The sequence below is a fragment of the Grammomys surdaster genome, unplaced genomic scaffold (assembly GCF_004785775.1).
Source record: "Grammomys surdaster isolate TR1022 unplaced genomic scaffold, NIH_TR_1.0 885, whole genome shotgun sequence".
NCBI classification, from domain to species: domain Eukaryota; kingdom Metazoa; phylum Chordata; class Mammalia; order Rodentia; family Muridae; genus Grammomys; species Grammomys surdaster.
This window is the reverse complement of record NW_021605304.1, coordinates 153,457-181,365: the sequence shown is the minus strand read 5'-3', so window position 1 is coordinate 181,365 and position 27,909 is coordinate 153,457. Positions and strand designations below refer to the sequence as shown.

The 27,909-nt window shown below is 46.9% G+C and overlaps 3 protein-coding genes across 4 annotated transcripts in view; 2 read left to right on the top strand and 1 right to left on the bottom strand.

Moving 5' to 3' along the window:
• Slc30a3 (solute carrier family 30 member 3) overlaps positions 1–5,112 on the bottom strand; it is a 20,649-nt gene extending 15,537 nt beyond the window's left edge. Inside the window, exon 1 of the mRNA XM_028782820.1 lies at positions 4,925–5,112. The gene's annotated coding sequence lies outside the window, so the exon portion shown is untranslated. The remainder of the gene's footprint in view (positions 1–4,924) is intronic.
• A 77-nt stretch (positions 5,113–5,189) lies between these two features.
• On the top strand, positions 5,190–9,398 carry Dnajc5g (DnaJ heat shock protein family (Hsp40) member C5 gamma). 2 transcript variants are annotated; one of them, XM_028782835.1, is made up of 6 exons: positions 5,190–5,293; positions 5,835–5,950; positions 6,648–6,861; positions 7,301–7,442; positions 8,007–8,073; positions 8,484–9,398. In XM_028782835.1, the coding sequence occupies exons 2-5, from the start codon at positions 5,838–5,840 to the stop codon at positions 8,060–8,062; spliced, it is 525 nt and encodes a 174-aa protein (XP_028638668.1). In that variant the 5' UTR covers positions 5,190–5,293; positions 5,835–5,837; the 3' UTR covers positions 8,063–8,073; positions 8,484–9,398. The 2 variants fall into 2 exon arrangements, with proteins under 2 accessions (XP_028638668.1, XP_028638669.1); XM_028782836.1 differs by lacking the exons at positions 7,301–7,442; positions 8,007–8,073.
• Positions 9,399–11,190: 1,792 nt separating this feature from the next.
• Positions 11,191–27,707, top strand: Trim54 (tripartite motif containing 54). The gene is made up of 4 exons (XM_028782808.1): positions 11,191–11,358; positions 26,347–26,519; positions 27,333–27,504; positions 27,687–27,707. The coding sequence occupies exons 1-4, from the start codon at positions 11,191–11,193 to the stop codon at positions 27,705–27,707; spliced, it is 534 nt and encodes a 177-aa protein (XP_028638641.1).
• The last annotated feature ends 202 nt before the right edge of the window (positions 27,708–27,909 follow it).

The window sequence follows — 27,909 nt, the reverse complement described above, 5'->3', positions numbered from 1 at the left end:
ACATTTGGTCCTTTGACAACCGATGACTGCTGTTCTGTAAAATCTTGGTTGCTTGGCTGTCCCACCTTGTGGTTTATAAATGTAGAATATAAAATGAGAATACAAACTGCAACCGGGTCAAAGATTTTCAGTAGCTATCTTAGACATCTTATGTCTACTGCTGGTGTCTTTTTTCTTCCACTCTCATTGGAGGGCTTATTTCAGAAACATTCCCACAACAGTGGGACCAAAACCTGCAGACCACTCTAATAAACCTCATGTATATGTATATATAAGAATATGTATTCTAACCTAATATATACACTAATAATATATTATATATAAACCTAACCCAATATATATAATATATATCATTTATATTCCTAACACTAATATATGTCCTATATGAATGTATCTATATATTCTATCATATAGTTTTTCTATTAGTTCTGTCTCTCTAAACTAATAGTTCTCAACCCTCCTAACACTGAGACCCTTTAATACAGTTCCTCATGTTGTGGTGACCCCCACCATAAAATTACTTTCATTGCTACTTCATAACTGTCATTTTGTTGCTGTTGTGACTTGCAGTGTAAACATCTGATATTTCCAATGGTCTTAGGCAACACCTGCGAAGGGTCATCCAACCCTCAGAGGAGTTTCGACCCTCAGGTTGAGAAGTGTCGCTTTAGAGACCTCACTCTGACAATACAGGTCAGAAACAGTGGGCAGTCACTGCATAGACCCTAAGTTGGAGTCAGGAGACTGAGTTCGGACCCCACTGGGTGACTTTCAGTAGCTCAGCCTTCTCTTTGGGAAATACATGCTTCAGTAAGGAAATGAAGGAATCTGGCTGCAATTAAATGTCACGGTTCTCTTCAGCAAAACTGTAATTCTAGAATCTGCTTGTTGGATGTGACAAATTATAGTCATTCTCTCTCTCTCTCCAATTACATATGTTCATATATATATGGTATAAATATGGCAGTGTCTGCTGCCTTGTATATGTGTGTATTCTAGCTATATGACTACAATGTTTTTTTGTTTGTGGATAAACAAGAGATGTTTCACAGTTTCTTCAAACACAACCAAATGGCTGTGGGGTAGGCTGTGGGATACAGTAAGCTCACTGATTCAAGGTGTGATGGGAGGACAAAGAACTCCAGAAAACTGAACCTGTGATCATCTGTTGACAGGGTTATTTTGTTGTTTCTTTTCCTATCAATTTTGCAAGCAAATCGATGTTTTGGAATCAAGTGGGAAGAGCAAGTGATTTTACAGAAGAAGAAAAAGTTCAGAGGTGCAGGGATCTGTTCGAGATCACAGGGCTTGTTAGAACCAGAGCCAGACTAGAGATCTAGCACCTCACTCGCAGGCTCGGGGATGGGAATGAGAAGAGAGCCTGCTCGTGAACAGATCCACAGCCCTGTGGTGCCCGGAAAGTAGAGCACAGGGTTCCTCAGCTCACAGCACGCCAGGCCCTCTTGCCTGTTCTATCCTGAGCAGGGCATCACAAGAACTAAAGGCGCCTTCCAGGGCCACAGACTGTGATGGATTAGGATGCCAGAGGGTGTGGACAAGAAGAAATCACGTTCTAGAGCCTCTGGCAAGACTTGAAGGATGCTTACTAATTCTTTGCCAGGGCTCATCTCCGTTAAGCAAGGTTGTATTCATGCTGTCTATACGAGTGTATCAGTGTATCAGAGCTCAGAGATGGTTAGGTACCCAGGTGCTCTTTTTTTGTTTGCTTGTTTGTTTGTTTGTTTGTTTGTTTTTCGAGACAGGGTTTCTCCGTATAGCCCTGGCTGTCCTGGAACTCACTCTGTAGACCAGACTGGCCTCAAACTCAGAAATCCGCCTGCCTCTGCCTCCCAAGTGCTGGGGTTAAAGGTGTGCGCCACCACCGCCCGGCAGGTGCTCTTTCCTTTAACCAACCAGCATTAGTTAATCACCTTCAGTATCCCAGTAACTGTATTAAGAACTGGAGGACAACTAAGAACTAAGAAGCCCAGGAACATGTTACATATAATCTGTTGCACTCCCCCACCCTCAGGTTCTCACTTCTAGAACGGTACGGGGAAGGAGACTCTGTCATCTTGTCCACTTCTCCAGCTTCTAGCCCAGGGTATTTTTACTGACCAACCTCCAGGCTTTCATTCTATCGAGAGGGGGATCATTCAGCTTTAGCTGGCTCGACAAATCAGGAATTCACTTACTGTGAGCCAGGAATCGCTGTAGGTACTGGAGATGCAAACCGACAAGTTCCAAAGACTTATGGACATTGTCAAATGAATATGAAAATAATTATGTGTGTGTGTGTGTGTGTGTGTGTGTCTGTCTGTCTGTCTGTCTGTCTGTCTGTCTGTCTGTTTGTCTGTCTGTCTGTATCATGGTGAAGGTTATGATGTTGGAAAGGAGGAGGAGAACTCAGTTTAAAACCCTGTCTAAAGCCAGGCATGGTGATACATGTCTTTAGTCCCAATGGTGTGAGTTCAAGGCCAGCCTGGTCTACAAAGTGAGTTCCAGGATGACCAGGGATGCACACAGAAACCCTATCTTGAAAAAGTCCCTGTGAGGAAGCATTCTCCTGAGACCTATAAGAATGAGATGTAAAGCTCAGGAAGAAGCCAGGAAAGAGCCTTCCAGGCAGAGAAAATGACACGGTCAGTCAAAACACTGTCCTCAAAGTGACTGGAAAGGAGTGAGGCAAACCCCAGAGTAAGCAATACAAAGGTTCTCCAAGGGAGAGGCAGGGCGGAGCCACAGTGCCCTGGGAAACAGAGGGAAGGAATCCACTGTAAGTGCATAGAGCTCTGTGCCTGCTGCTCTCCCTCCTTGCAGGTCAGACATGAGCTGCTTTGTCCGGCTGGGGCTGTTGAAAATCAAGGTTAGAAAACCAAACCCAGCACAAACCAGTATGTGAGCAGCTTCCCCTTTCCTGCTTGGGTGGGTAACCTCAAAACTCATCTGACCCAACCCCACAGGCTTGGTAATTTTGTCTGTCTAGGTGACTGGCATTTCAGTGATGGCGTACCGACTTAACACTTAAAACCTAGGAGAGAAAGTGAATGACAAGAATAGCTGTAATGAAGAATACAAGTAGGCTGGAGATTGCTCAGAAGTTAAGAGCACTGACTGCTTTTGCAGAGGTCCTGAGTTCAATTCCCAGCAACCACATGGTGGCTCACAACCATCTGGAATGGGATCTAATGCCCTCTTCTGGTATGTCTGAAGACAGTTACAGTGTACTCATATAAAATAAATAAATCTTAAAAAAAAATAGATTACAAGCTACACAAGGGGTGATGGGCAGGAATTACTGCAGTAAGAAAGTACATGTTCCAGGAGGCACTGAGAACTCTCCTCTGCAAAGGAAGGCAACACCACAAACTCTGCCCCTATGAGGGATGACAAGTGTCCCCTCCCATGTCGGCAGGTGGGGATATAAAATGGTATCTTCGGAACTCTCTGGTAAGAAAGTTAACAATATGAACCAAGAGCTTCAACAATAATCAGCTTGGGGCCAGCAAGGTAACACAGTGGGTAAAAAACACTAGCTGTAACAAAAAGCCTAACAGCCTGTGTTTGCTCCTCAGAACTCACTGGAGGAGGAAGGGAGACTGAGACATCTAAGAGTCGGCCTCAGCCTCCGCGTGCACCTCATGGCACACAAGGACCTATTCTGTTTGTTTCTTTGTTGGCTTGTTTTTGTTTTTTATTTTCTTTTTGTTTTGCTTTATTTTTTTTCTCACACAGGGTCTCACTATGTAGCTCTGGCTGTCCTAGAACTCACTATGTAGATGAGGCTAATCCCACACTCATGGATGCCAGCTTCTGCCTCCCAAGTGCTGGGACCACAGGCATGCACCACTAAGCCCATCTGTACTTGTTGCTTTGGCAGAGGATCCAGGTTCAGTTCCCAGTACCCACAGACTTCCAACCATCTGTAATTCCAATTCCAGGGGATCTGGTGCTCTCTTATGACTTCTTCAAGCACCAAGCATACGCACAGTACTCATGCAGGCAGGCAAAGCACCCATGTACATAAAATAAATAAATCTTGAAAGAGCCAAGTTGGGAAAGTTTAAAATATGCACATTCAGAGCCAGTTAGAGGGCTCATTGGGTGAACTGCCTATCATGAAGCATGGCCACCCGAGTTCAATCCCTGGGACCTGCATAAAGGAAGTAAGGAACTAATTCTCACAAGTTGTTCTCTAATATTCAGATGCCAGTCACCACAGGCATCCACACAATGTGCATGTTCACACATACATACACACACACACACACACACACACACGCACAGATACACACACACGCACGCACACGCGCACGCACACGCGAACACACACGCACAGATGCACACGCACACACGCACACAGAGATGCACACACACGCACACACACGCACACGCGCACACACATACACACACACGCACACGCGCACACACATACACACACACGCACACGCACATGCGCACACACATACACACACACACGCACACATACACACCACATATTTTTTCCTTTCCTTTTAACTCAATAACTCCTTTTCCTTAGACAGAAATCAGAAATTTGTTCAAGGATCTATAAGGTTTTCAACGAAAAGTGTTACTATGCTGTCAAGTAGTTATAAACAACTCAATATACAACCTAGATTATATAATTACATTATGATGTCTCCTTATTATGGAAGTGCAGAAGTGAAGTGACTTTTGGAAAGGATCAAAAATATCACTTGTAAGGGGCGTGCCGACCGACTGTTATAGTCTAGTGCTCTAAATGCCTCAACAGGAGGACAACTGAGCGGCAAAGGGCAGATTTCCGGAACACTGATATTTGAGGTGAGTTTCAACATTTGTAGAGAAGTTTCTAGATGGAAGGGAAATAAAAAGGACCAAGAGAAGGCTCTGAGGAAGTCTGCAAAGGTAATCCCTGCCTTACCTCTCATCTGCTAGGTCACCAACCCCATAGTTTTTCCGTGAGTGAGTTCAAGATGCATGACGGTGATCGGGATAGCCATGGCCTCTCCCTGGAGATGAGGGATGATGTGGAAGGCTGTACCTCGGCCCTGAGGGCTGGAAGTAACGCTCAGCCCTGAGCCTGAGGGTCAGGCTTCTGGAGCGACAAAAGTTCCGGGACCAATATGTGCTCTCCACTGGATCCTGCTGGCAGCGCCAAAAAAGGACTCGCTTCCCCTACAAAGTGCGCAAGCGCAGTTGCCATAGCCCCAGAGGCAATATGAAAGTTCATGTCCACCGGGAAGATAGAAGCTTGTGTGAGGCCTACCTGGCGTTATAGAACAGTTCCGAGGTAATGAGCCAGGTCTGGAGTCAACACAAGACACTAGGTTGTCCCAGTGCACCCAGAGCTACCATGTTGTTGCCTTGGTTCCCCTGGGGCCCACAGGCCTCCCCGAAATTGTGTCCCCAGCAACAGTTCCTGTTGCCTCCCCTCTGTCCAGGAAGCCATCCTGCTCTCGCTGCTGTGGGCTTGAGGCTGAGAGGAAACCAAGTGTAGGCCCTGCTGGGGTCTGAACCCGGCTTTGATCTGGCTAGTTCTCTCCGTGACTGTTGTGACTTTTGACTTCAGATCCTTATTTAGTGGCTGGGTTACCCTGGTATTTAAAACTCAGCTACCAGCATGGGCAGGTGTAGGGCTACTTACTTCAGGTACAGGAGCTTTAAACAAAGTCAGTCCGTTCCTCATTTTAGACCTACCTCTCCTTGTTAGGCCTCTCAACTGGAAGGTACATGGTGGACAATGGGAAATGTATCCTCTTTGACATTTGTGTTCCTCTACATTCTTGTGATTCAAGTCAGAACAGACTTGTATTTTTGTCCTTTTGACCCAGACCATGCCTCGTGTTTTTGATGAAACCCAGAGACTATCCAGGACTGGGAAAAGCCTCTATGCAGTGCTGGAACTAAAGAAGGGTGCCCAGGATGAAGACATCAAAAAAGCCTATAGGTTCAATGCTCTTTATTCACCCCTGGTATTTCCACCCAATAACTTTAGCATCTTCAAACCCTATTTATTTATTTATTTATTTTTAAAGATTTATTTATTTAATGTATATGAGTACATCGTCATTATCTTCAGACACACCAGAAGAGGGCATCAGATCTCATTACAAATGGTTGTGAGCTCTTGCTCTCTTGCTCTCTTGCTCTCTTGCCCTCTTGCCTCTAGCTTCTCTCTGTCCCCTAGCCTCTCCCCCTTTCCCTTCCCCCTCTCTCCACGTGGTCATGGCCAGCCTCTACTTTCCTTCCTCCACTTCTCTCCTCTCTCTCTCCTCTTTCTCTGCCATCTTCTCCCATTTCTCTCCCCCCACCTTTGCCCTATCTCCTGAATAAATCCCCCCTCCCCGAAAAAAAAAATGGTTATGAGCCACCATGCGGTTCCTGGGAATTGAACTCAGGACTTTTGGAAGAGCAGCCAGTGCTCTTAATCTTTGAGCCATCTCTCCAACCCTGAATCCCCCTCCCTCTTTTTTTTTAAATCCCAAGACACTTTTATCTTGGGGCCAAAGGAGTCCACCCCTCCTTCAGCGTGACTTGAGAAGGAATGTAGACCTTGTCTGTGTCTTGTATCCCCATCCTGATCCTCCTGCCTCAGCTGTTTCCTGTAGCCCTCCCCACTGTACTTTTGGTTATTGCCTGGATAGGAAACTGGCCTTGCAATATCATCCAGACAAGAATCCAGAGAACCCTCTAGCGACAGACATCTTCAAAGAGATCAACAGAGCCCATGCCATACTCACTGACCCTACAAAACGGAAGATCTATGACCGACACGGCTCGCTGGGACTATACCTGTATGACCATTTTGGTGAAGAAGGTGTCCGATTCTATTTTATAGTGAACAGTTGGTGGTTCAAGGTACACCGTGCTTCCTATTCCTTCAGAAGTGAGAAAGGAGTTGGAGGGGCTAGAGACATGACTCAGCAGTGGGGAGCGTCTTCTGCTCCTGTCAAGGACCTAGGTTTGATCCCCAGCACCCACATGGCAGCTCACTACTCTCTATAACTCCAGTCCCAGGGGATCCAGAGCTGCCATAAAATCCAGGCAGAACATAAAATAAAATCGAGCCAGCTGTGGTGACACATACCTCTGAGCCCAGCTCTTGGGAGGCACTGGATAACCTGGGCTATATATAGTAAGATACTGTCTGTGTCTGTAGAATAAGGAAGAAAGGCTGCCCTCCTCAGAACAAATGCTTCTGTTCTCACTTTCTAGCTGTGAGGAAGGTGGGGGGGGGGAGGTCTGCATGGAACTACAAAAAGAACAGGGGGACCGAGGCCTCTCTGCTCTCTTGCAGACACTTGTTATCCTTTGGTGCCTGCTGACTGGCTGTTGCTGCTGCTGCTGCTGCTGTTTATGCTGCGGTAAACTTAATCCATCAGCCCAGGAAGAAGCTGAGAATCAACAAACGAATGTCTCTTCTCAGCCTTCAAGATCAAGTGAGGAGCAGAGACAGGGATTGGGGGTCAGATCTCAGTCAGGATAAGGTAGAGAGGAGTGAGGGGACCATGAGAAAGACCGGTGTGAACCGAGTAGTTAACCCCGAAATGTGTCTCGAGTCTTTCGTTGGGGTGAAGAGAGACTGAGAAGGCAGCCGAAGTTCCTCACCGTACAGGCTGACATTTCAGTGTGGCGTGCCCCTTTCCTATGGAGGAACTGGGGAAGCACGGCTTGCAAAGGAAATAGCTGAAGACAAGTTTGCAGGTGCAGCTTATTGCAAATAGAAGGGGTGACCTAGGAGCAGAGCACTTGCCTAGCACGTGGAAGGCCCTGGATTTCATTCCCAACCTGGGCATGGGGGCGGGGGGCGGGGGAGGAGGAATGCATTGTTTTAGATTGTAGTTAAAAGTTGAAAAGACTGTGTTGGCCGAGGATCACAACAGTGTCATCTGGTGGTGCTAATAAGTAACTGCAAGGTAAGGGTTTGTAGACTGAAAGACGCAAAACAAAAACCATGTGAACAGTTATTAAATTTACGTAAGCATGCTATAATTCCACCACAGAAACACAAGATATTGAAGCAGAGGATCAAGATGTGCCGATAACTAAGGGAACGTGAAAGCGTGTGGGGTATGTAAATTGAGAAGCAGCGATGGGCGAAGGATAAGAGAAGCTGGTGAGATGGCTCAGCTGGTAAAGGCGATCGCCATCAAGCCTGACCGCTGGGACCCACGTGAAGGGAGAGAACTGACTCCTTCAAACTGTCCTCTGATCTCTGCACACATGCTGTGACACAGGAGCGTGCACTCATACACACATACATACATATATACATATATATACATATATATAATACACATATATTATACATATAATATGTACATATTATATATATTTAAAGCATAGGTAGTACTTCAGATGGGTCATTATTGGAAAATCTGTATTCTTATAGCATCAACCCCAGCTGCCTACACAGAGGGGATGTGCTTTTGGCTATTGGTGGTTACTCCTAATAAGGTCCCAACTGTTTCTACCATTAGGTGCTGGCCCAGCAAGAGACCCCTGACACTCAGCCCGTTGGATACATTGAAGAGAGAAGCAAGTAGCCCTGTCCCGACACTGACCCCAATTTGACTCCTGTTCTTAAAAACAATCCCTGCTTCAGAAGCTATGATGACATCCATCCTAGTAAGGACATCTCTGCCCTCCATAGCCACAGAGCCTGTCCCCATAGAACCTTCTAGCTGCTCTTCTTTTAGTACTATCTCCACTCCCATCTTTATCCACATGCATTCTCAAGCAGTGTTGGCAGCTGTTTGCTGAGTGGGTGCAAGCTTTCTCCAGCGGGTGCCTGGGTGAATGTCGGATAGACCCCTGAACACTTACCAATAACTTCACCAGGATCCTGATCACCAAACAAGGTGTCTCCCATCCCAAGAGCTGTTGCACCAATTAAGCCTCCTTTGTTGAAACACTGCGCACCAAGAACTTTTAGCACCGGCCTCATTTCTTAGCAACACCTTTGGAAGGCTGGTCTCAACATCTTCTGTTACCTACACCACTGGCATCCACACCCCATTCATAAGACAGCTTGGGAAACTTGTGTTTGTGCCTTCCTCTTGGACCTCAGCCTTATCCTTAAGCCCATTATCAGCTGTGGTCCTGTGGATGGGCTGCAGCCCCTGCTCCAGTCCTGCTGTCTCTGTCCCTCATGATACTTCACACAGAATGCTCCCCTTACATCTTGTTGTTAACACAGGGGCGTGAGATGTGATGGGGACAGACAGTAGGCAGGAGACTTCCCTTAGTGACTTGGTGCGTTGGCTTGGCATCCTCTCTGTACCCTGCTTTAATGTTTCTTTCTTACCCGTGTGGGGTCAGGACCTAGGGACCATCAAACCTCTGTATTCACGGGAAAAAGCTCAGGAATGTCAATAAAAAGAAAAGCTTTGTCCAATTTCAGTGTGTGTGGGATAGAAGAAGAGACCATGACTGTCACTCATGCCTCGGATAAGGCTGCCATGGTCAGAAGTGTCAATCGATCACTGTGGAACTGGGAGTCAACGGTGCCCAGAGCCCATGGGGGTGGCTTTGTCAATGCTCTATGATTTCTTTGCAGACCCATTCTCTGGTGTGCAAATAACTTTACAACATGCAGATTCTTTCTAGCCAGATCCATTTCTCATAACTCTTCTTTTCTTTTTATTTTTGTGTGTTTGTGTATCCACGTAAATGTATATGCACATGTGTCTGTGCGCCTGTGGAGGGTGCCGAGTCTTTTGGAGTTGGGATCACAGCTGGGTGTGAGTGCTGGGATCTGAACTCCAGTCCTCATGTGCAACAGGCTCTCCCAACCACTGAGACATTCCCAGTCCCCTCTTGTCTCAGTTTCTAAGCAAATTTAGCATCTTTGCAATGGATTCACTAATGTAGTTGTAGACCAGAGTCACACAGTCTCACGTCATCATCATAAGGCAGGTCTGGGCCTGGTACAGCAGCTGTCTCTTGCTTTAGAACCCCTCTCCTAGGATGATGTAACAAGGGCGAGCCAAGGGCTGATGATATAGCCCAGTTAGCAGATTGCTTCTCCAGCATGCTTGAAGCCCCGAGTTGACCCCCAGCACCACATAAACCGGGATAATGGTGCTTTCCCCCAGCATTTTGGATGTAGAGGCAAGAGGATCAGGAGTTCAAGGTCACCCATGGTGACAGTGAGTTTAAGACTAGCCTGTCTTACACGAGAGCCTGTCTTTAATGAGGTAGAGGGAAGTGTATAGTGAGATTACTCATTGGATAAAGGTACCTGCCACTAATTCTGACCACCTGAGTTCAATTTCTGGGGCCCACATGCTGCAGAAAAAGAATTGACTTGTTGGGGTGTCAGTTGTCCTGTGACCTCCACATGTGCTCCAGATGGCACCTACCACTCCCCAAAGTAAATAAGTGCAGGGTTGTTTTTTATATAAAGGCTGAGCAAGAGCAATTATGGGGCAGACATGGGACAAGAAGTTTTCTCTCTATGGTCTGGCGTTCCACTTCTGAATCATGCAGTCTACAGCAGGAGGGCCGCGGTCAGGGGCTAAGCCTGTGAAGGAAGAGATGACAGTGTCTACAGACCTGTCCAGACCTTGCCTTCCACCCAGGGCCATGTACAGCATTTCTCCCACAGGCTAGTTTAGACTGCATTTCCGTTTGGAAGAGGGACCCAAGCCAGAACACGGAGACCAGTGTTCGAAGGAGCCTTCCCGGTGTCAGCAAGTGAGCCCCACACCATTACTGGCCACCCATTCCTGAATGAGTCAGGGCCACTCAGTCCGGGACAGCTGTGGCTCGCCTTACATGAGCTAAATTGGGAACTGGAATGTCACACGGATGCCCCTTGTGTCCCCACCCCCACAGTAACATTAATCTCTCTAGGGAGGAAGGGACAAACAGTGCTGCCCGCAGAGTGAACAAGAGGGTGGTTTGGGGGGACAGGAGGAGAATTTCACAGGGAGCGATAAAGCTACAAGTGCCTGGTGAGGGTTCTGAGCAGGGAGTGCAGACAGAGTGTCTGGGAATAGGCAGGGGTGAGGAGCTGTTACAGGAAGGGCCAGGGGACGTTGGAACATCGCTCTTTCAAGAGGGAGCAGTAGCGGGGATCCCGCGAATCCACAGACAGCGTAAACGGACAGAGCGAGGGTGCAGAGGCAAGGGGAGAAGGCCAGCAACAGGGCCACAGCAAGGCAGGCACCAGAGCGCCGAGGGATGAACTTCACGGTGGGTTTCAAGCCGCTGCTAGGGGATGCACACAGCATGGACAACCTGGAGAAGCAGCTCATCTGCCCCATCTGCCTGGAGATGTTCTCCAAGCCCGTGGTGATCCTGCCCTGCCAGCACAACCTGTGCCGCAAGTGTGCCAACGACGTCTTCCAGGTGGGCTCAGGGACAGGTGGGATAGGACACGGAGGGGCGTGGGGGTGGAGCCCACCGCTGGCAGAGGGCAAGGCTGCCCTGGCTCAGAGGCAGGAGAGTTGAGGGTCCTGGGATCCCAGAGTCAGCATGAGTCAGCAGCTGCCCTGAGGCTGGTAAGCCCAACCTGAGTCTACAGCAGCTAGAAAGTGGGGTCCACCCAGGACCGGCAGAAACTGGAAAGGAAGCGAGTGGTCTTGCATGGGCTTTGTGGGAGCTTGGACTAGATTTCATTCATTTTGAAGCATTTATTTATTTATTTATTTATTTATTTATTTATTTTTACAAACTCTGGAGAAGAGATCAACAATATATTGAGATAGGTGTGTGTGTGTGTGTGTGTGTGTGAGTGCGTGTGTGTGTGTGTGTGTGTGTGTTGGATAGTGTGACTACCAGACCTCAACTTGAGTTTGAGCCCCAAAACATAAATGATGGAGAGACCTGACTCCTGAAAGTTGACCTCCACTTATATGAACACAGACAGACAGACAGACAGACAGACAGACAGACAGACACACACACACACACACACATACACACATGAAGTTTAAAATAATCATGTAATTCCAGCACTTGGGATCCTCTTGCCTCTGCCTCCCTAGTACTGGGATTAGAGACATCACCACCATGCTGGAAATCAATTGTCATTTTTTTAAAGCTAACCTTGTTTACATAATAAATTCTGGACCAACTTAGGGTACAAACAAGACTGTTTCAAAAAGTAAATTAAAAAAAAATCTGAAATTAAAAATCATTGAGAAACCCATGAGAAATCCTGCAATGCCAGCAGAGAACTATGTATATTCAAGGCAGAGCCCCCTCTGTCCATGAGGGGTCTCATTAGACACAGTGGGCCAGGGCAGCGGGAGTCTCCCCAGTTTCACTCCTGTGATATTCAGGTGACTTACAGACAGACAGAAGGCAGAAACAAAACTGGACTTCTTAGAAATGCCTGGGTATCTTTGGTCATGAGGCCAAACATAACTAGGTGAAGTCACCAGTGCCATTTTGTCTACACATTTCAAAAATAAAAACAAAAGAGCTGGGAGCGGTGATACACGGCTGCAAATGCAGCCCTTGGGAGTTTAAGGCTGGCTTGGGCTGCATGAGACACTGTCTAGCCAACTAACCAACCAGCCAACCACCTAACTAACCAACCAACCAACTAACCAACCAGCCAACCAACCAACCAACTAAACAAACAAACCAGAGTTCTTTCTAAGTTCGTAGGCTTGCTTTCTGACTCTACCTTTGGTAGAGGTCTGAGTAGGTTATAGACTGCATCAGAGGTCGGAGAGAACGAAGGAACAGAACTCACGTGCACAGACACGAGACCTCGCAGATGGAGTAACCTGGATACACCAGAGCTGGCTCACTTGGTGCGTAATCTGTGATAGGAACATCAGGAATACACGCTTCTTGCCAGGAGCCAGGCTCTGTGGCACATGCCTGGAGTCCCAGCAAGGAAGGAACTCCACAAGCTGGAGGCTGGCCTGGTTTATGTAGCAAGTATACCAGGAGAGCTGCCTAGCAAGGTCCTCTCTAGAAAGAAAAAAAAAATGTCTGTGGCTGGAGAGATGACTCAATCAATGGTCAAAAGCATTTATTGCTCTAAATCAACTCAGATTCAGTTCCCAGCATCTATGTGGAGGCTCACAACCATGTGTAACTCCAGTTCCAGGGACTCTAATGGTCCCTTCTGATCCTCCCTGGACACCATGCAGACAGGCAAAATACATACACATAAAACAAACCTTTAAAAAATAAAAGAATAAGAATCCTCCCTCCTTATCACGGTATGTAGAAGTGAGATGAACACAGGCTCCCCTCGGCCCCCTTCTCTTCTCTCTTTGGTGCTGTGGTGAACCCAGGGCCTTGTGTGTGTTAAGCATGCATCCTACTATTGATCTACACCACAAGCCCCACAAAGGCTATTTTTAAAATATTTATTTGTTATTAAGGTGTGCATATGTGTGTGCACATGCATGTACATACAGGTGCCCACGGAAGCCAAAAGAGGGTACAGACACGAAACCTCGCAGATGGAGTAACCTGGACACACCAGAGCTGGGTCTCTTGGTGTGCAATCTGTGACAGGAACATCAGGCATCTGCTGCTCTCCTGGAGCTGTAGGTGTTTGTGAGCTCATGATGTGGGTGCTGGGAACCGAACCCTAGTCCTCTGAAAGAGCATCGTGTGCTGGCAACTGCTGGGCTGTCTCTCCCACCTCAACACAATGGATCTTAGCTTCACTGAGAATAAATAGGCCTCCAGGTTCCTTGGGACAGCAAATTTAAAGGCAATGAATGGGCTAAGTCAGGAAATCACAGCATGTCTGTATGCCCCGTCTGTCTTCTGCTCCTTCACTGAGTAGCCAACAACCCAGAATTTCTTCTGCCATTGTCACCTTGTGTCCCCTTTAGGTTTCCTTTCATCCTGAGCATCTAACTTGCTATTATTTGGCTATAGAGGCCTGGATTTCCTGTTTTGGGCCTAGACTGCATGTTGTTCTGACCCTATCCCAAACCAACAAATAAAATAAACAATTCTTGCCAGATGTGGTGGCATAGCCTGAAATCCCACTATCCAGGAGGCTGAAGCAGCAAGATTGTCATGAGTTCAAGGCCAGCCTGGGCTGCGTAGCTAGTTCTGTGTAAGTGACTATGCCTTGCCCACAGTCTTGATTTTTTTCTTTGGTCTGAATTTAGGCTGAGATATACAGAAAGGACATTCTTTTCACGTATTTACACTGAAACATCTTTCTTCCATTTGTGTGTGTGTGCGCATGCACATGCAACCTCCCCTTGTACATGTGCCATGGCACACGTGGAGAGGAGTAGGTTTTCTCCTTCCACTCTGTGGAAGCGGGGGGGATTGAATTTGGATTGTCAGGCTTGGCAACAGGCAGCTTTACCCCTGAGCCATCTCTCTGGACCTGAGGTATCTTGTTATTAGAACTCAAAATATGTGAAGTCAAAGAGAAATTTGGAAAACTAAGAGAAGTATTCTATAAAAAGTAGCCAAGGAGCTGGGCATGGCGGCACATGCCTTTAACCCCTGCACTCAAGAGTCAGAGACAGGTGGATCTCTTCTGAGTTTGAGGCCAGCCTGATCTATACAGTGAGCTCCAGGCCAGTCAAGACTCTATAGTGAGACCCTGTCTAAAAAACAAACAAACAAACAAACAAACAAACAAACTCCAGAATGTTGATTTGAGAAGGATAAGGTATGTAGCATAGAAACTATGAATAGCCAGATGAAAGAGACTATGTGACCTTCCTTCTTCAAGGCAGAATACTGAAACTCTAGAATTCATAACTGGGCCCAGAGAGAAGATCTAGGAAGGTTTGGGGACAAACCCTGTGGCAAGAGCAGATGCAATAGCATACACCTATTGGTGTGGCTCAGGAGACTAAGGTGAGAAGGTCACTTGAGCCTGTGAGTTTTGAGACCAGCCTGGACAACTTATCAAGATCCTGTCTGTTGGCCGGGCGGTGGTGGCGCATGCCTTTGATCCCAGCACTTGGGAGGCAGAGGCAGGCGGATTTCTGAGTTTGAGGCCAGCCTGGTCTACAGAGTGAGTGCCAGGACAGCCAGAACTACACAGAGAAACCCTGTCTCGAAAATACAAAAAAAAAAAAAAAGATCTTGTCTGTCTTAAAACAAATGGATGAGGAGTTAGGAGTTAGCAGAGGGCTCACCTAGTATACACAGAGCCCTGAGTTTAATCCCAGAACCAAGAAAACTGAGGGTGCTGGCTCACACCTATAATCCCATACTCATGGTGGAGGCATAGTGAGTTTGAAGCCAGCCTGGGCTACATGAAACCCTGTAGCCCCTCAGGGCTCTCAGATGGTCCTGTAGATCTGGAGAAGAGCACCCAGCATCCCTCAGGGAGTGAGTGGACAGACCAGGCCTTGATGCTTTATTTGGGAGGGCCTGGGGGAGGCTGACCCAGTTACCCAGCTGCACCCCTGTCTATTCATCCCAGCTCAGTCTGAGAGATGAGCATATTTCGTTTTTCACACGTTGCCTCCACACTTTGACAAGTCTAGGCATACTCAGATTGTCTGTTTTCTAAGTATGGTGACAAGAATAGGACTTTTAGTTCCTCCATCTTCAAGCCACTAAGGAAAAAAAAGCCTTCAGAACATTGCCTAGAAAGTTAACAGTTATGAACATGATGCCAGTATACTGCATTTACATTTTTATGTGTACATTTTTTTTCAAACACCTTGGAAGTTTGTAGCATGGAAAATGAATCTGCCACTAACTTCAGATCTTTAATTCCCTTTACCAAATACAAACAACCATTATCTTCTCATACTTCTGAGAATCTTTCTAGAAAGCTCCATGCTTTAGGTACATGTTGCTCATGTAGATACACTTACACTAAGCCACTCGCTTTTGCTCAGTTCCTCCTCCTCTTCTCCCCCCCACCCCACTTCCTCCTCTTCCCCCTCCTTGTCTTGTCTTCCCCGCCCTCCTCTCCCTCCTAATGCTCCTCCCTTCTCCCCTCTCCCCCTTCTCTTCTTTTTCTTCTTCTCCTTCTTCCTTGTACATGTTTTGAAGCAGGGTTTCTCTGTATAGCCCTGGCTGCCCTGGAACTTGCTCTGCAGACCAGACGGGCCTTGAACTCAGATCTGCCTGCCTCTGCCTCCCAAGTACTGGGATTAAAGAAGAAAGCCTAGCCTTTTTTTTTTTTTTAATTGTTCCATATCCATACATTGAAGACACAGTATATCTTTTGTTTTGGTTTTTTACCTTTTATCAATATCATTTTTGGTTGGGCACATGCATAGAAGTCAGAGAACACTTTATAGCATCAGCTCTTTCCTACCCTTGCCTGGGTTCTGGGAATGAAACTCACGTCACCAGGGCTGTGGGGCAAACATCTTTTCCCTTTAGTTCTGCTGGCTCTATTTTAGCCTTTTGAGACAAGATCTTACTCTGTAGCCCAGGCTAACCTTCTACCTTAGCCTGTTAAGTGCCTGATTACAGATGTGAGCCACCATACCCAGCTGTGTTTTCTGTTTGATACAGCAGCACAGTGTCCATTGTTATGATCACAGTCTATTTAACCCACCTGCTAGAACATTTGACGTTAGAGGACACCCACTGTTGGCTGCGGGATTGTGATGGCCGTGTTCAGCTGCAGGTGTAGCTCAGTTGGTAAAGTGCTTACCTAGCATACACAGAGCTTTGGGTTTGATCCCCAACCCCACATAGACCACGAGCTGCTACACAGCCATAATCCCAACACAGGAGGAGGGAGCAGGAGAACCAGAAGTTCAAGGCCACCCTCAGCAATGCAGTGATTTGGTGAGAGCCTGAGCTACACGAGACACTGTTTGTTTGTTTTTTTTCTCCAAATTATTGATCAAGATTAAGGATTTGAGGGAGATGTCTATAATCTAACCCCGACTCACCTAATATAACTATCTTCATTTTCGACTAGTACTTTTATCATTGTTGCTTGAGTTGCTATAGAAAGTTACTATAGCATAAGCCAGTCTGGTACTTACTATGTAAATAAGGCTGGTCTTGAACTTGTAACACTTCTCTTGCCTCAGTTTCCCCAGTGTTTTCATAAGCTGGATTACCTTCAATCCCTGTCTCCCTGCTGTTCTGCTTGGTTGCCGTTATAATTCTATTTAAAGCCATAGCTCTCTTTTCCCTTAATCTGAAACAGAAAATTTCAAAATATAACATTAACCCCTCTAATTTCTCCCCCTCCACACCTGCACCCACTCAGCTACCAAAAATTTTGATGAGAGCAAAGCTGTTGGTGTGGGAATTTGACACAAACATCTTCCCATGTGTTTCTGTATTTGTAAACTCTATTCACGTCCAAACTACTTTAAAGCAAGCCTTCAGTGTATTTTTGTATCTGCCTCCGCGTTGCTGTGGGCACTTGTTTCTGAGAAGCAACCTGTTGTCATTTAGCAAAAGACCAGAAGGAACAGAAAGGAGGAAGGCCAGCTAAGGAGGGCCTTACATACATAGGGAGCTGTCAAACGAGAGGTCTCTGGACTGTGGCATTGCCCTGTGGTATGCAGAAACCCTGATTTTGACCCCAGCACTGCAGAAGTGAGGAGGGGTGTGGTGGTTCATAACTGTAAATGCTGTGGTCCCAGCACTTGATAGGTAGAGGCAGGAGGATCAGAAATTTCACAAGTCATCCTTAGTACTACACAGTGAGTTCAAGGCCAGCCTGAGCTATTAAAGACTCTGTGTGTGTGTGTGTGTGTGTGTGTGTGTGTGTGTGTGAGAGAGAGAGAGAGAGAGAGAGAGAGAGAGAGAGAGAGAGAGAGAGAGAGGGAGATCACACTTCTTTAACAAAAAGCAAAAAGGATTCTGGGAAAGATGAGCTTAGTTTTGCTCTACCCTAACTTGAGCTTGTCATCACGACCTGCTCTCATCCCCGCTGAAAGTCCCAGAAGTCTGCTTACTTTCTGGCTTTTTTTTATTTTTGTTTGCTTGTTTGTTTGCTTGTTTTACACCCCGACTGCAGTTTCTTCTCCTTCCTCTTCCATGCATGCACATGTGGAGAACAGAGGCTGACACCAGATGTCTTCCATCTATGGCTTGCTATGGGCGATCACTTTTAAAGCCTTTCTATTCTGCTAGCAGGGTCCTCAGTCAACCCATTCCTCCCTGCCCTAGTCCCTGTGTCAGCAGTGGGACCTTGTTTCCCAGCCCCAGGTCTATCTATGCCTTTCCCACTTTAGCTTTAACTAAGAACTGGGTTTCCTATGGCTGGGCTACCTTTCTCCAGATGTCTTCTGTCTATTCTGTTCCTGTGCTTTTTCCAGTGTGACCTAGTGTAGCAGGAGGTATTAAAAATGAGGCATCCAGCTGGCTCGCAGCTTAGCCGCCATGTTCCCGCACTAAGCTCATCACTGGCTGGTGGTCTCAGTGGTGCCGGCTGGGGTCCCCCAAGACGTTGGTGTGGCTGCTGCCTCTGCCCACCACCACCCTCGGCCTCCACAGCTCTTGGGCTGGCCCCTAGGCCAACCCCACTGCTTCCATGGCGCTAGGCTAGCCCTATGCAATAATTGCCACCCTTGAAGTTAGATATCACAGTATACCCATTAACCGGATAAAACAAAAATCTTAATGCTTATAGTTAACCAATGGATTTAATATATCAATAAAATCTCAATACACAAGATGCCCACACAATTTAGACAAGTCATCTCAATTATCCTAACCTTTTGATATGCATAACTACCTGAGATTACTAAAGCCACACGGGTTTACGTCTGTCTCCATTTCTCCTTCCTTGCTCTTCCTTGCGTTTTCCCTGCATCTCCTTCTCTGCCCCCCCTTAGCTCTGCCTCCTCCTTTTCTGTCCAATCACAGGCCTCCCGCTGCAAATAGATTGGACAGGGAAATTTCTGCCACAACCTAGGCTCACAAAAGCCACAAGGCCATCAGGTAGGGGTGGTAGCCTCCAACACCGTGCCTTGCATCCAGAGCCCGTGTCCCGTCTTAGCATTCTCTGGGAAGCCTGGAAGAGGGAAACACTGTGAGATGTGTGCACATTTGCCAGGGAAACTCCTTTCATAGAGCTTCTCTAGATAGGCCACAGAGGGACCAGAAGGCATCATGCAGCCCTCGAGAGAAAGGTTCAGATCACGGTCGCTGCACCAAAGCCTTGAACAAAACCTAGAATTCAATTCCCTTTACCATCCCACTCTTTGTTGACTCAGGGTTTCCTGTGTTTCAGGGTGACCTTGAACCCAATATGAATTGGAGTATGACCTTGAACTTCTTGTCCTTTGCCTCCCCCTCCCAAGTGCTAGCAGAGGTAGTGCCTGCCACCCCACCCAGATCACCCAATGGTGGAGATCAAACCCAGGGCCTTGTGCACATTAGGCAAATGCTGCCAACTGAGGCTCATCCTCAGACCATTTTCCTCCTCCTTCTTGTTTTCTGTGGTGCTGAGGATGGAGCAGGCCAAGCACCAGTCTACAGAGCCCCGCCTCTAACTCCATTCATTTCATTTTGACTTTCTCGGGGTGAGGGGGAACGGCTATTTCATGCCCCATGGCTCCACGTGGTTGTTTATTTTATGATAGATTTAAGATTGTGAACGTTTCCTTTATGTTCATGTTGTGTTTTATATTTCGGTGGGCGCCTTCACAGACGTCATTCCACAGTGCGCTGTCATGCTTATTGCAGGGAGAGCACTGAATACAGGTTACAGTCACTCAAAGGGACAGGGTAGAACATTCATCCAGGTGTCCTGTTCTGTTTCTTAGGGTAATGGAACTTACGCTATACATCATGGTGTTGGCATATGAAAATGTCCTTTATGGGGCTGACTCTGAGCATGGAAGACAACAGTTGTGGAATATGACAGAGCCAATTTCTTGAGGTAGCAAAATAAACAGAAATGGAAGAGCAGATTTTGATAACTGAATATTAATTAGGTGGAGAGGTCTTTTCCCAGAATAGAGTCTGCCATCTTTTTGAAGACTTCTTAAGGTTTCCATCAATACCCTAGAATCTAAAATTTCTACTTTTGATGAGAAAATTTAGGGACCTATACGTAGGACAGAGAGTAATTTCCTTTTTTGTCCTATGGTCCACCCAACTTTCAGTCTGTGAAGCCTTTTATACATGACCGTAGACAAAGGGCCAAGAAACAATTTATGGTTTAATTTTTTCTCTTGAGACAGAGTCTCACTATGTAGCCTTGCCTGGAGACCAGGCTGCCATCGAACTCACAGAGATCTGCCTGCCTCTGCATTCCCGTGCTGGGGTTAAAGGCATGTACGTATCACTACCACCAGCAGGCAATTTCCCAATTTTAAATACAAGTCCTGTAGTCTCTCCAAATATCCTGAAATGCTTTTCAGTCCCTTTTTCTTGGCAACTTGTCTATCCAGACTTCAAGCCCTTCCCAAGTGGCACCTTCAATATCAGACCCTGCAAACTAACAGTCGTTCTCTATGGGGTTCCCAAACCTAACTTTGTTGGTTCTTTTTATGGCACTCTAGCGCCCTCTGCTGTTCGCATATAGCCTGAGCATTGAATTTTTTTGAATAAATGAATGGTTTAGTTTGGTTCTGTGTGATTTTTTTTTTTTTTTCGAGACAGGGTTTCTCTGTATAGCCCTGGCTGTCCTGGAACTCACTCTGTAGACCAGGCTGGCCTCGAACTCAGAAATCCGCCTGCCTCTGCCTCCCAAGTGCTGGGATTAAAGGCGTGTGCCACCACCACCCGGCTTGATTTGTCTTTTCAAACTCCGGAGTCCCTGTAAGAAATGTGGAAATTATATAGAAGAAGTTGTGTGTGGTGCTGCACACCTGCAATTCCAGCACTTTGGAGGTGGAGGCAAGAAATCATAAATTCAAAAGTTTAAGGCCAGCTTGGGTTGCACTGTTTAAAAAGAAAAAAAAAAAAGGAAAGCCAGTTGCTGTGACACACCCCTTCAATCTCAGAGAGAAAGAAAGATAAAAGTAAAAAGGGAGAGGTGGAAAGAGAAGAAATCAGACCTGCTGAAGAGCTGTACCTTTTTCCCAGATTGCATTGCTGTTGCCTAGAGAACGATGCTGGGATTACAAGCATATGCCATCACGCCCGGCTTTCCCATGGGCTCTGGGTTTTGAACTCAGATCCTTAGTCATGTGAGGCAAGCATTTCAACCTGCTATCCCAGCTCACACACACACCTTTTTAAGATCAGGTCTCTCATAGCCCAGGCTGATCTTGAAATCCTGATCCTCCTGTCTCACAAGTCGGGTATGCAGCACCCTGCCTGGGTTTCTCCACTGTCTTTTGAAAGTCCCCTGAGGGGGCTAGAGAGATGGCTCAGTGGTTAAGAGCACTGGCTGCTCTTCCAGAGGTCCTGAGTTCAATTCCCAGCAACCACATGGTGGCTCACAACCATCTGTAATGGGATGCACTCTTCTAGTGTGTCTGAAGACAGCTGTAGTATACTCATATAAAAATAAATAAATAAATCTTAAAAAAAAAAAGAAGAAGAGGAAGGACAACGGGAGGGCCAGAGGCTACCCGTTTGTCTTTGCTGTGAGCGGGAGGGTCGTCTCCTCCCTTCAAGCCTTTACTGAGTGCCAGCTTTAGTCAAGAGACTCAGCTCCCTCCAGGATGTGCAGGGTTAGAGCTCTCTCGCTCCTGCACCATCTATTCGGGTTCTAAATACTGATAGGTTACTGTACTGAGCAGGAAAAAAACAAAACAAAACATAGCTCTCACCTAAAGGGCAATAAGAAAGTTTATCCTGGAAGCAATTATGAGTGAGGAAGGCTTGGGAACAGAGATCAAGTTATCCCAACATGTTCCAACATGGTGGGAGTTTCATGAAAGCTCTTATTATTTTCAGAAGTTTTTTATGACATTTCCATTATTTATTGTGTGTGCATATTCAGTGGGGGGGGGCAAGAGGTCAAACTTGTAGTGGTTGGTTCTCCTCCCATCACTGGTCCAGGGGATAGGACTCGGATTATCAGGCACCCCTTTTCCCTGGTCCTTATAAAGTGTCTACAGTAGCAGAACCAAAAAGTTATAAATCAAGACTTTTACAAAGTACCTTAGTGGAGCTGGGCAGCCGTGGTGCATGCCTTTGATCCCAGCACTTAGGAGGCAGAGGCAGAGACAGAGGCAGAGAGGCAGAGAGGCAGAGGCAGAGAGGCAGAGGCAGAGAGGCAGAGAGAGGCAGAGAGGCAGAAAGGGAGAGAGAAGCAAAGGCAGAGACAGAGACAGAGACAGAGACAGATCTCTGTAAGTTCGAGGCTAGCCTGGACTACATAGTGAGTTCCAGGAGAGCTAGAGCTACATAGTAAGAAGCTGCCTCTAAATTAATTAATCAGTTAATTAATTAATTAAAAATATTTTAGTGGAAATATCAGGTAAGGGGAGGTTATAGCCAAGCACTGAAATCTTGTTAGCAGCCTTTGGGTATCATAGAATGATGTTTCTAATTTTGGGGGTAGTGGAAACTAGTCGTATGTCTGTATATTACAGAAGGGATTTGCCTAGTAGCCACAGGGATGGATATTAGGCCAAACACAGGGGTGAGTAATGAATGGTTATTAAGAGAACTAAAACCAAGATAATTTGGCTGCGAATCTGCACCATTGCAACTCCCCACACTCATGGGCGTTCCCAGCCAGTTAATCTTTTTTTGTTGTTTAATTCTTGTTTTGTTTTTGTTTTTGTTTTTTTTGGTTTTGGGTTTTTGATTTTTCAAGATGGGGGTTTCTCTGTATAGCCCTGGCTGTCCTGGAACTCACTCTGTAGACCAGGATGGCCTCGAACTCACAAATCTGCCCACCTCTGCCTCCCGAGTGCTGGGATTAAAGGCGTGCGCCACCACTGCCCGGGTTCAGTTAATCTTTATAAGAGGCATGGCTCTCCACAGCTTCCAACTTCAGTTCACACCCGTGACCACGCCCTTCAAACATTGTGTAAACTTGCCAGTGTTCATAAAATCCTAAGAGGAAATAAGAAAGACAGATTCCCCGCCCAGCCTTCAGTAATCTCAAACCCACCTGTTCCAGCTTTGTGGCTCTCAAGAAATCCCAAGAAGAACTGTGTTTACAGCAATGCTCTCTGTTCTCCACAAACAAAGCTGTCCATCTTGGTAGGGCCACATTTCCTGCATGGTCACCAGAGAAAAGAAGGAGACTTGGAGCACTTTTGTGCTGTCTGTGACGGCATATTCTACTAAGATGTCTTAGCCACTAAGAGTCTTCTGGCAGGGCAGTGGTGGCGCTCGCCTTTAATCCCAGCACTTGGGAGGCAGAGGCAGGTGGATTTCTGAGTTCGAGGCCAGCCTGGTCTACAGAGTGAGTTCCAGGACAACCAGGGCTACACAGAGAAACCCTGTCTCGAAAAACAAAAGAAAAGAGTCTTCTGATCCCACCTTCCAGTTGGCACACATGGATTTAGAGTTGCCAGGGGCCCACTGGTACAAAATACTCACAAACATGCAAAGTCAACAGTGACTACTATTTCCACTGTTTTCTATGCAGTCATGGTCTCTTGTCCACTGCCTCTCCTTTCCTAATGCTGAGACCCTTTAATACAGTCCCTCAAGTCATGGCGACCCCCCCACCATACAGTTATTCTCATTGCTACTTCATAACTAATTTTTCTAGTCTTATGAATCACAATGTAATTATCTGTGTTTTCCGATGCTCTTAGGCAACCTTACGAAAGGGTCGCTCAACCCACAAAGGGGTCACGACCCACAGGTTGAGAACCACTGCTCTAGCTGATCAGGTTGTGGTTTTACCTTAAATGGAAGGAAACTCCAAACAACTGACTTTAAGTGCCAGGGCTATAGCTCGGGAATAGGATATGTAATATTCACAAGTTCTGAGTTAGACCACTAATATCACTCCCATGTCTCAAATGAGCAGTTGCTTAGCAAGATAGGCCCTTGCTTTTCTCCAAAGGATTGCCTCCCAAGACAATTGCACCTTGGACATCCTCAGCACTCTGAATGTGTGTCTGCTCCATCCTGACTCAGGATGGCCCCTCAGCATGAGTCTGTACTCAAATAGGAGAAAAGGAAACAATGGGGACAGAGGGCATGGCCCTACCGTTCCTAAAACTGCACCAAATCTTTGCATCTACAAATCCAGAACACAGCTGGCTCGACCCAGCCAGAAGCAGGCACAACTACATGGTCATTACACTATGGATCTTGCCATCTCAGACAATCTCTTACTAAAAAGAAAGGAACGGAGGCATCTCTGTCAGTCTTCTCCCCAAAGATGATCCTTCTGTTTATTTTATACATTTATTTACTTACAGGTATGTGTGGGTGCCACAGAATGTGTGTGGAGTCAGTGGGCTCTCCTACAAAGTGGGTCTCAGGGATCAACTCAGAGCATCAGGTTTGGTGGCGAGCACCTTTATCATTGAGCCATCTTTTTTTTTTTTTTTTTTGAGACAGGATTTCTCTGTGTAGCCCTGGCTGTCCTGGAACTCACTCTGTAGACCAGGCTGGCCTCTAACTCAGAAATCCACCTGCCTCTGCCTCCCAAGTGCTGGGATTAAAGGCGTGCGCCACCACCGTCCGGTTTAAAAAAAAATTGCTGGATAGCGTATGCCTTTAGTCCCAGCACTCAGAAGTAAAGACAGTTGGATCTTTATGAGTTTGAGGCTAGCCTGATCTGCAGAGCAAGTTTCCATGCTAGCCAAGGCTATAGAGTGAGCCTGTCTCAAATCAAGTAAACAAGTTGTTTTGTTTTTTGTTTTCTTAATGTGTGTGGCTATGTACATGTGTGAGCAGGGCACAGACACAATCATTGAGCCATCTTGCCAGATCCAACAACGGACTCTTTCCACCTCTCCGTAGACCAGCTTTCAGTGCTAATAATTTCTGTCTCTTAGTTTCCAGGATGGACACAAGATCAATTCTTAGTCAAATTCTGTGAGCCTTTTCTGTAGCCAGCTTGACTTCTGCATCTTAAGCCAAAATTCAGGGAGAGTCACACTATGGTGGCGGCTTTAGAGTGGGCTGGAACTGATCTGTAAGACGCACAGTATAAGCCTCGGCTAAGCAAGCCTGCAATGCAACTTTCCTGTGATTGTCCTCTCCACTGTGTGGGGTTGTTGGTCCTTAGGTTGGGGGAAGGAAGATATTTTTGTTCCTGTCTTTAACCCATAGCTTTGCATAACATCAGATACAAAATGAGCAATCCAGCATACGCTGTAACTTTCTTTCTTTCTTTTTTTTTTACGATTTTATTTATTTATTTTATATATATGACAAGTACATTGTAGCTGTCTTCAGACACACCAGAAGAGGGCATCAGATCCCACTACAGATGGTTGTGAGCCACCATGTGGTTGCTGGGAATTGAACTATAGGACCTCTGGAAAAGCAGTCAGTGCTCTTAACCACTGAGCCATCTCTCCAGCCTGTAACTTTCTTGAGGCTGAGAACTAGATGGATCTGGGGAAGACAATGTTGTCAAGGGCTGTGCAAGATCATGCATCCTGACTCTTACTAGCAGAAGCAGTTTCCCGGAATCATCCAGCTAATTGTGGTTTCATGCCTTTTGTTTATGAGACAGAATCTCTCTACATAGTCCTGGCTGTCTTAGAACCCATTCTGTAGATCCACCTGCCTCTGCCTCCTGAGTGCTGGGATAAAAGGCATGTGCCACCATGTCCAGCCTTTCTTTTCTTTTCTCTCCTTTTCTTTTTTTAGACAGGGCCTCATTCATCTTGGGCTGCCCTCAAACTCTCTATGTAGCTGAGGATGACCTCAGACTTCCTATGGAGCAGATCCTCCTGCCTCTACCTCCCAAGTGCACCACTGTGCCTCTGGGGATCAAACCTGACCCAGCACTCTACCAACTGAGCCACATCCCAGCCCTGGTTTCAGTTTCTCTGACCCTGCTCAGCACTTGATGTGTGTGCCTCTTCCCAGGATTAGAGAGACGCTCTCATGGCCCAGTGTATATTTTATGCCATATCCCACTATTTGGGAGACAGAGGCAGGTAGCTAGACATTCAAGGCCAGTTTTGGGAATTGGAGGAGGAATGCTTGTAATCCTAGCACTTGGGAGGTCAAGGCAGGAGGATCAGGAGTTCAAGGTTATCTTCCATTCACATGAAATTTGAGACAAGCATACATGATCTTGCCAAACATACACTCACATGCACATGCATACACAGCATCTTACATGTGCTCATAAATGCCCAAGCTGGAGGACACTGGCTATACAGCCAGTCTCTTGCCTACAAGACAGCATTCCTGTCAAAGCTCCATGTTGGACTCCATTGAGGATCAATAGTGATGAGGCCTGCGCCAAAGTGAGGCTCTGTGTGCAGGGACACTCAAGGAGCGGAGTGGAGGGGTGAGGCAGAGGCCAGATGCAGAGAAGAGCTAATGTCCCCATGTAAGCCCACCACTTGCCTTCCCTGTTGCCTCCCTACACTGTCCTGTCACCTGTCTTCGCAGGCCTCGAACCCTCTGTGGCAATCCCGGGGCTCCACAACGGTGTCTTCGGGAGGACGTTTCCGCTGCCCATCTTGTCGGCACGAGGTTGTCCTGGACAGGCACGGGGTCTACGGCCTGCAGCGGAACCTGCTGGTGGAAAACATTATTGACATCTACAAACAGGAATCCTCCCGGTAAGACACCTGGCTGCTCGCCTATCCTCCAGAAAGACGCCTGGCCACTTGCCTCTCTGGAGGGAAGAGCTTGCACCCTCGGGGATAGAGGGCTTGTCTTAGGGTTTCTATTGCTATAGTGGAACACTGCGATCAGAGACAACGTAGGAAGGGAGCGGCTTACTCGACTTACACTTCCACATCATAGTCATTACTGAAGTCACAACATAGTCATTACTGAAGAAGTCAGGACAGGAACTCAAGCAGGGCAGGAACCGGAAGGCAGGAGCTGATGCAGAGGCCATAGAGTGTGGGGCTGCTTACCGGCTTGCTCCTCATGGCTTGCTCAGCCTGCTTTCTTATAGAACTGAGGACTTCTTGCCCAGGAATGGCACCACCCACAGTGGACTGGATCCTCCCTTCCCCATCACACTAATTAAGAATATGCCCCTTGGCCCTGCCTATAACCCCATCTTATGGAGAGGCATTTTCTTGCTTGTGGTTCCCTCCGCTCAGATGATTTTAGCCTGTGTAAGCTTACTCGCCCCGATGAGAACAATGGGGAAAGGGAGGCCTGACTTTGCCTCTGGAACCAGTATTCAATCTTACTCCCTCCTCCTGGTCTGGGACCAAAGTCCACCCCAATGTCTGACCTCATCACCTCCCATGACTTCCTGCCCTGTGCGACATCGTTGTCCCCTGCGATGGACTCTTCCTAGGTCCAGGCCTCCTTTGAGCATCCCTTCCCCAAAGTGTGAACACTATGTAAGTTGCCTACCACTGGTCACAGCCTGGCTGCCTGACCACAGCCGCTGCCTTGCCCTTGGTCCTCAGGCCACTGCACTCCAAGGCCGAGCAGCAGCTCATGTGTGAAGAGCACGAGGACGAGAAGATTAACATCTACTGTCTGAGCTGTGAGGTGCCCACCTGCTCTCTCTGCAAGGTCTTCGGTGCCCACAAGGACTGTGAGGTGGCCCCTCTGCCCACCATTTACAAACGCCAGAAGGTATCTCTAGTCAGGGAGGGATTGGGGAGAGGGTTTAGGACAAGGCAGTTCTCACTGTACTTAGGTTAGTGGTAGCTGATCAGGGCAACTCCCCAGCTCTGCTCTTGACTCTGCACACAACCCTGAGGCAGTTGCCTGACCTCCCTGGCCCTGCCTGCCCTCTCTGGTTGCTATCATCTCAGCATCAGCTGGTTAATACATGACGGGAGCTACTTCAGGGCGGTATCCACCTAAGGACTAGATACGCTCAAGAGTGTAGCTTCTAGATATGCTGCAATTTTTTTTAAAGGTTTTTATTTATTATATGTAAGATACCTCATAAGACGGCATCAAATCCCATTGTGGATGGTTGTGAGCCTCCATGTGTTTGCTGGGATTTGATGCCGTCTTATGAGGTATCTTACA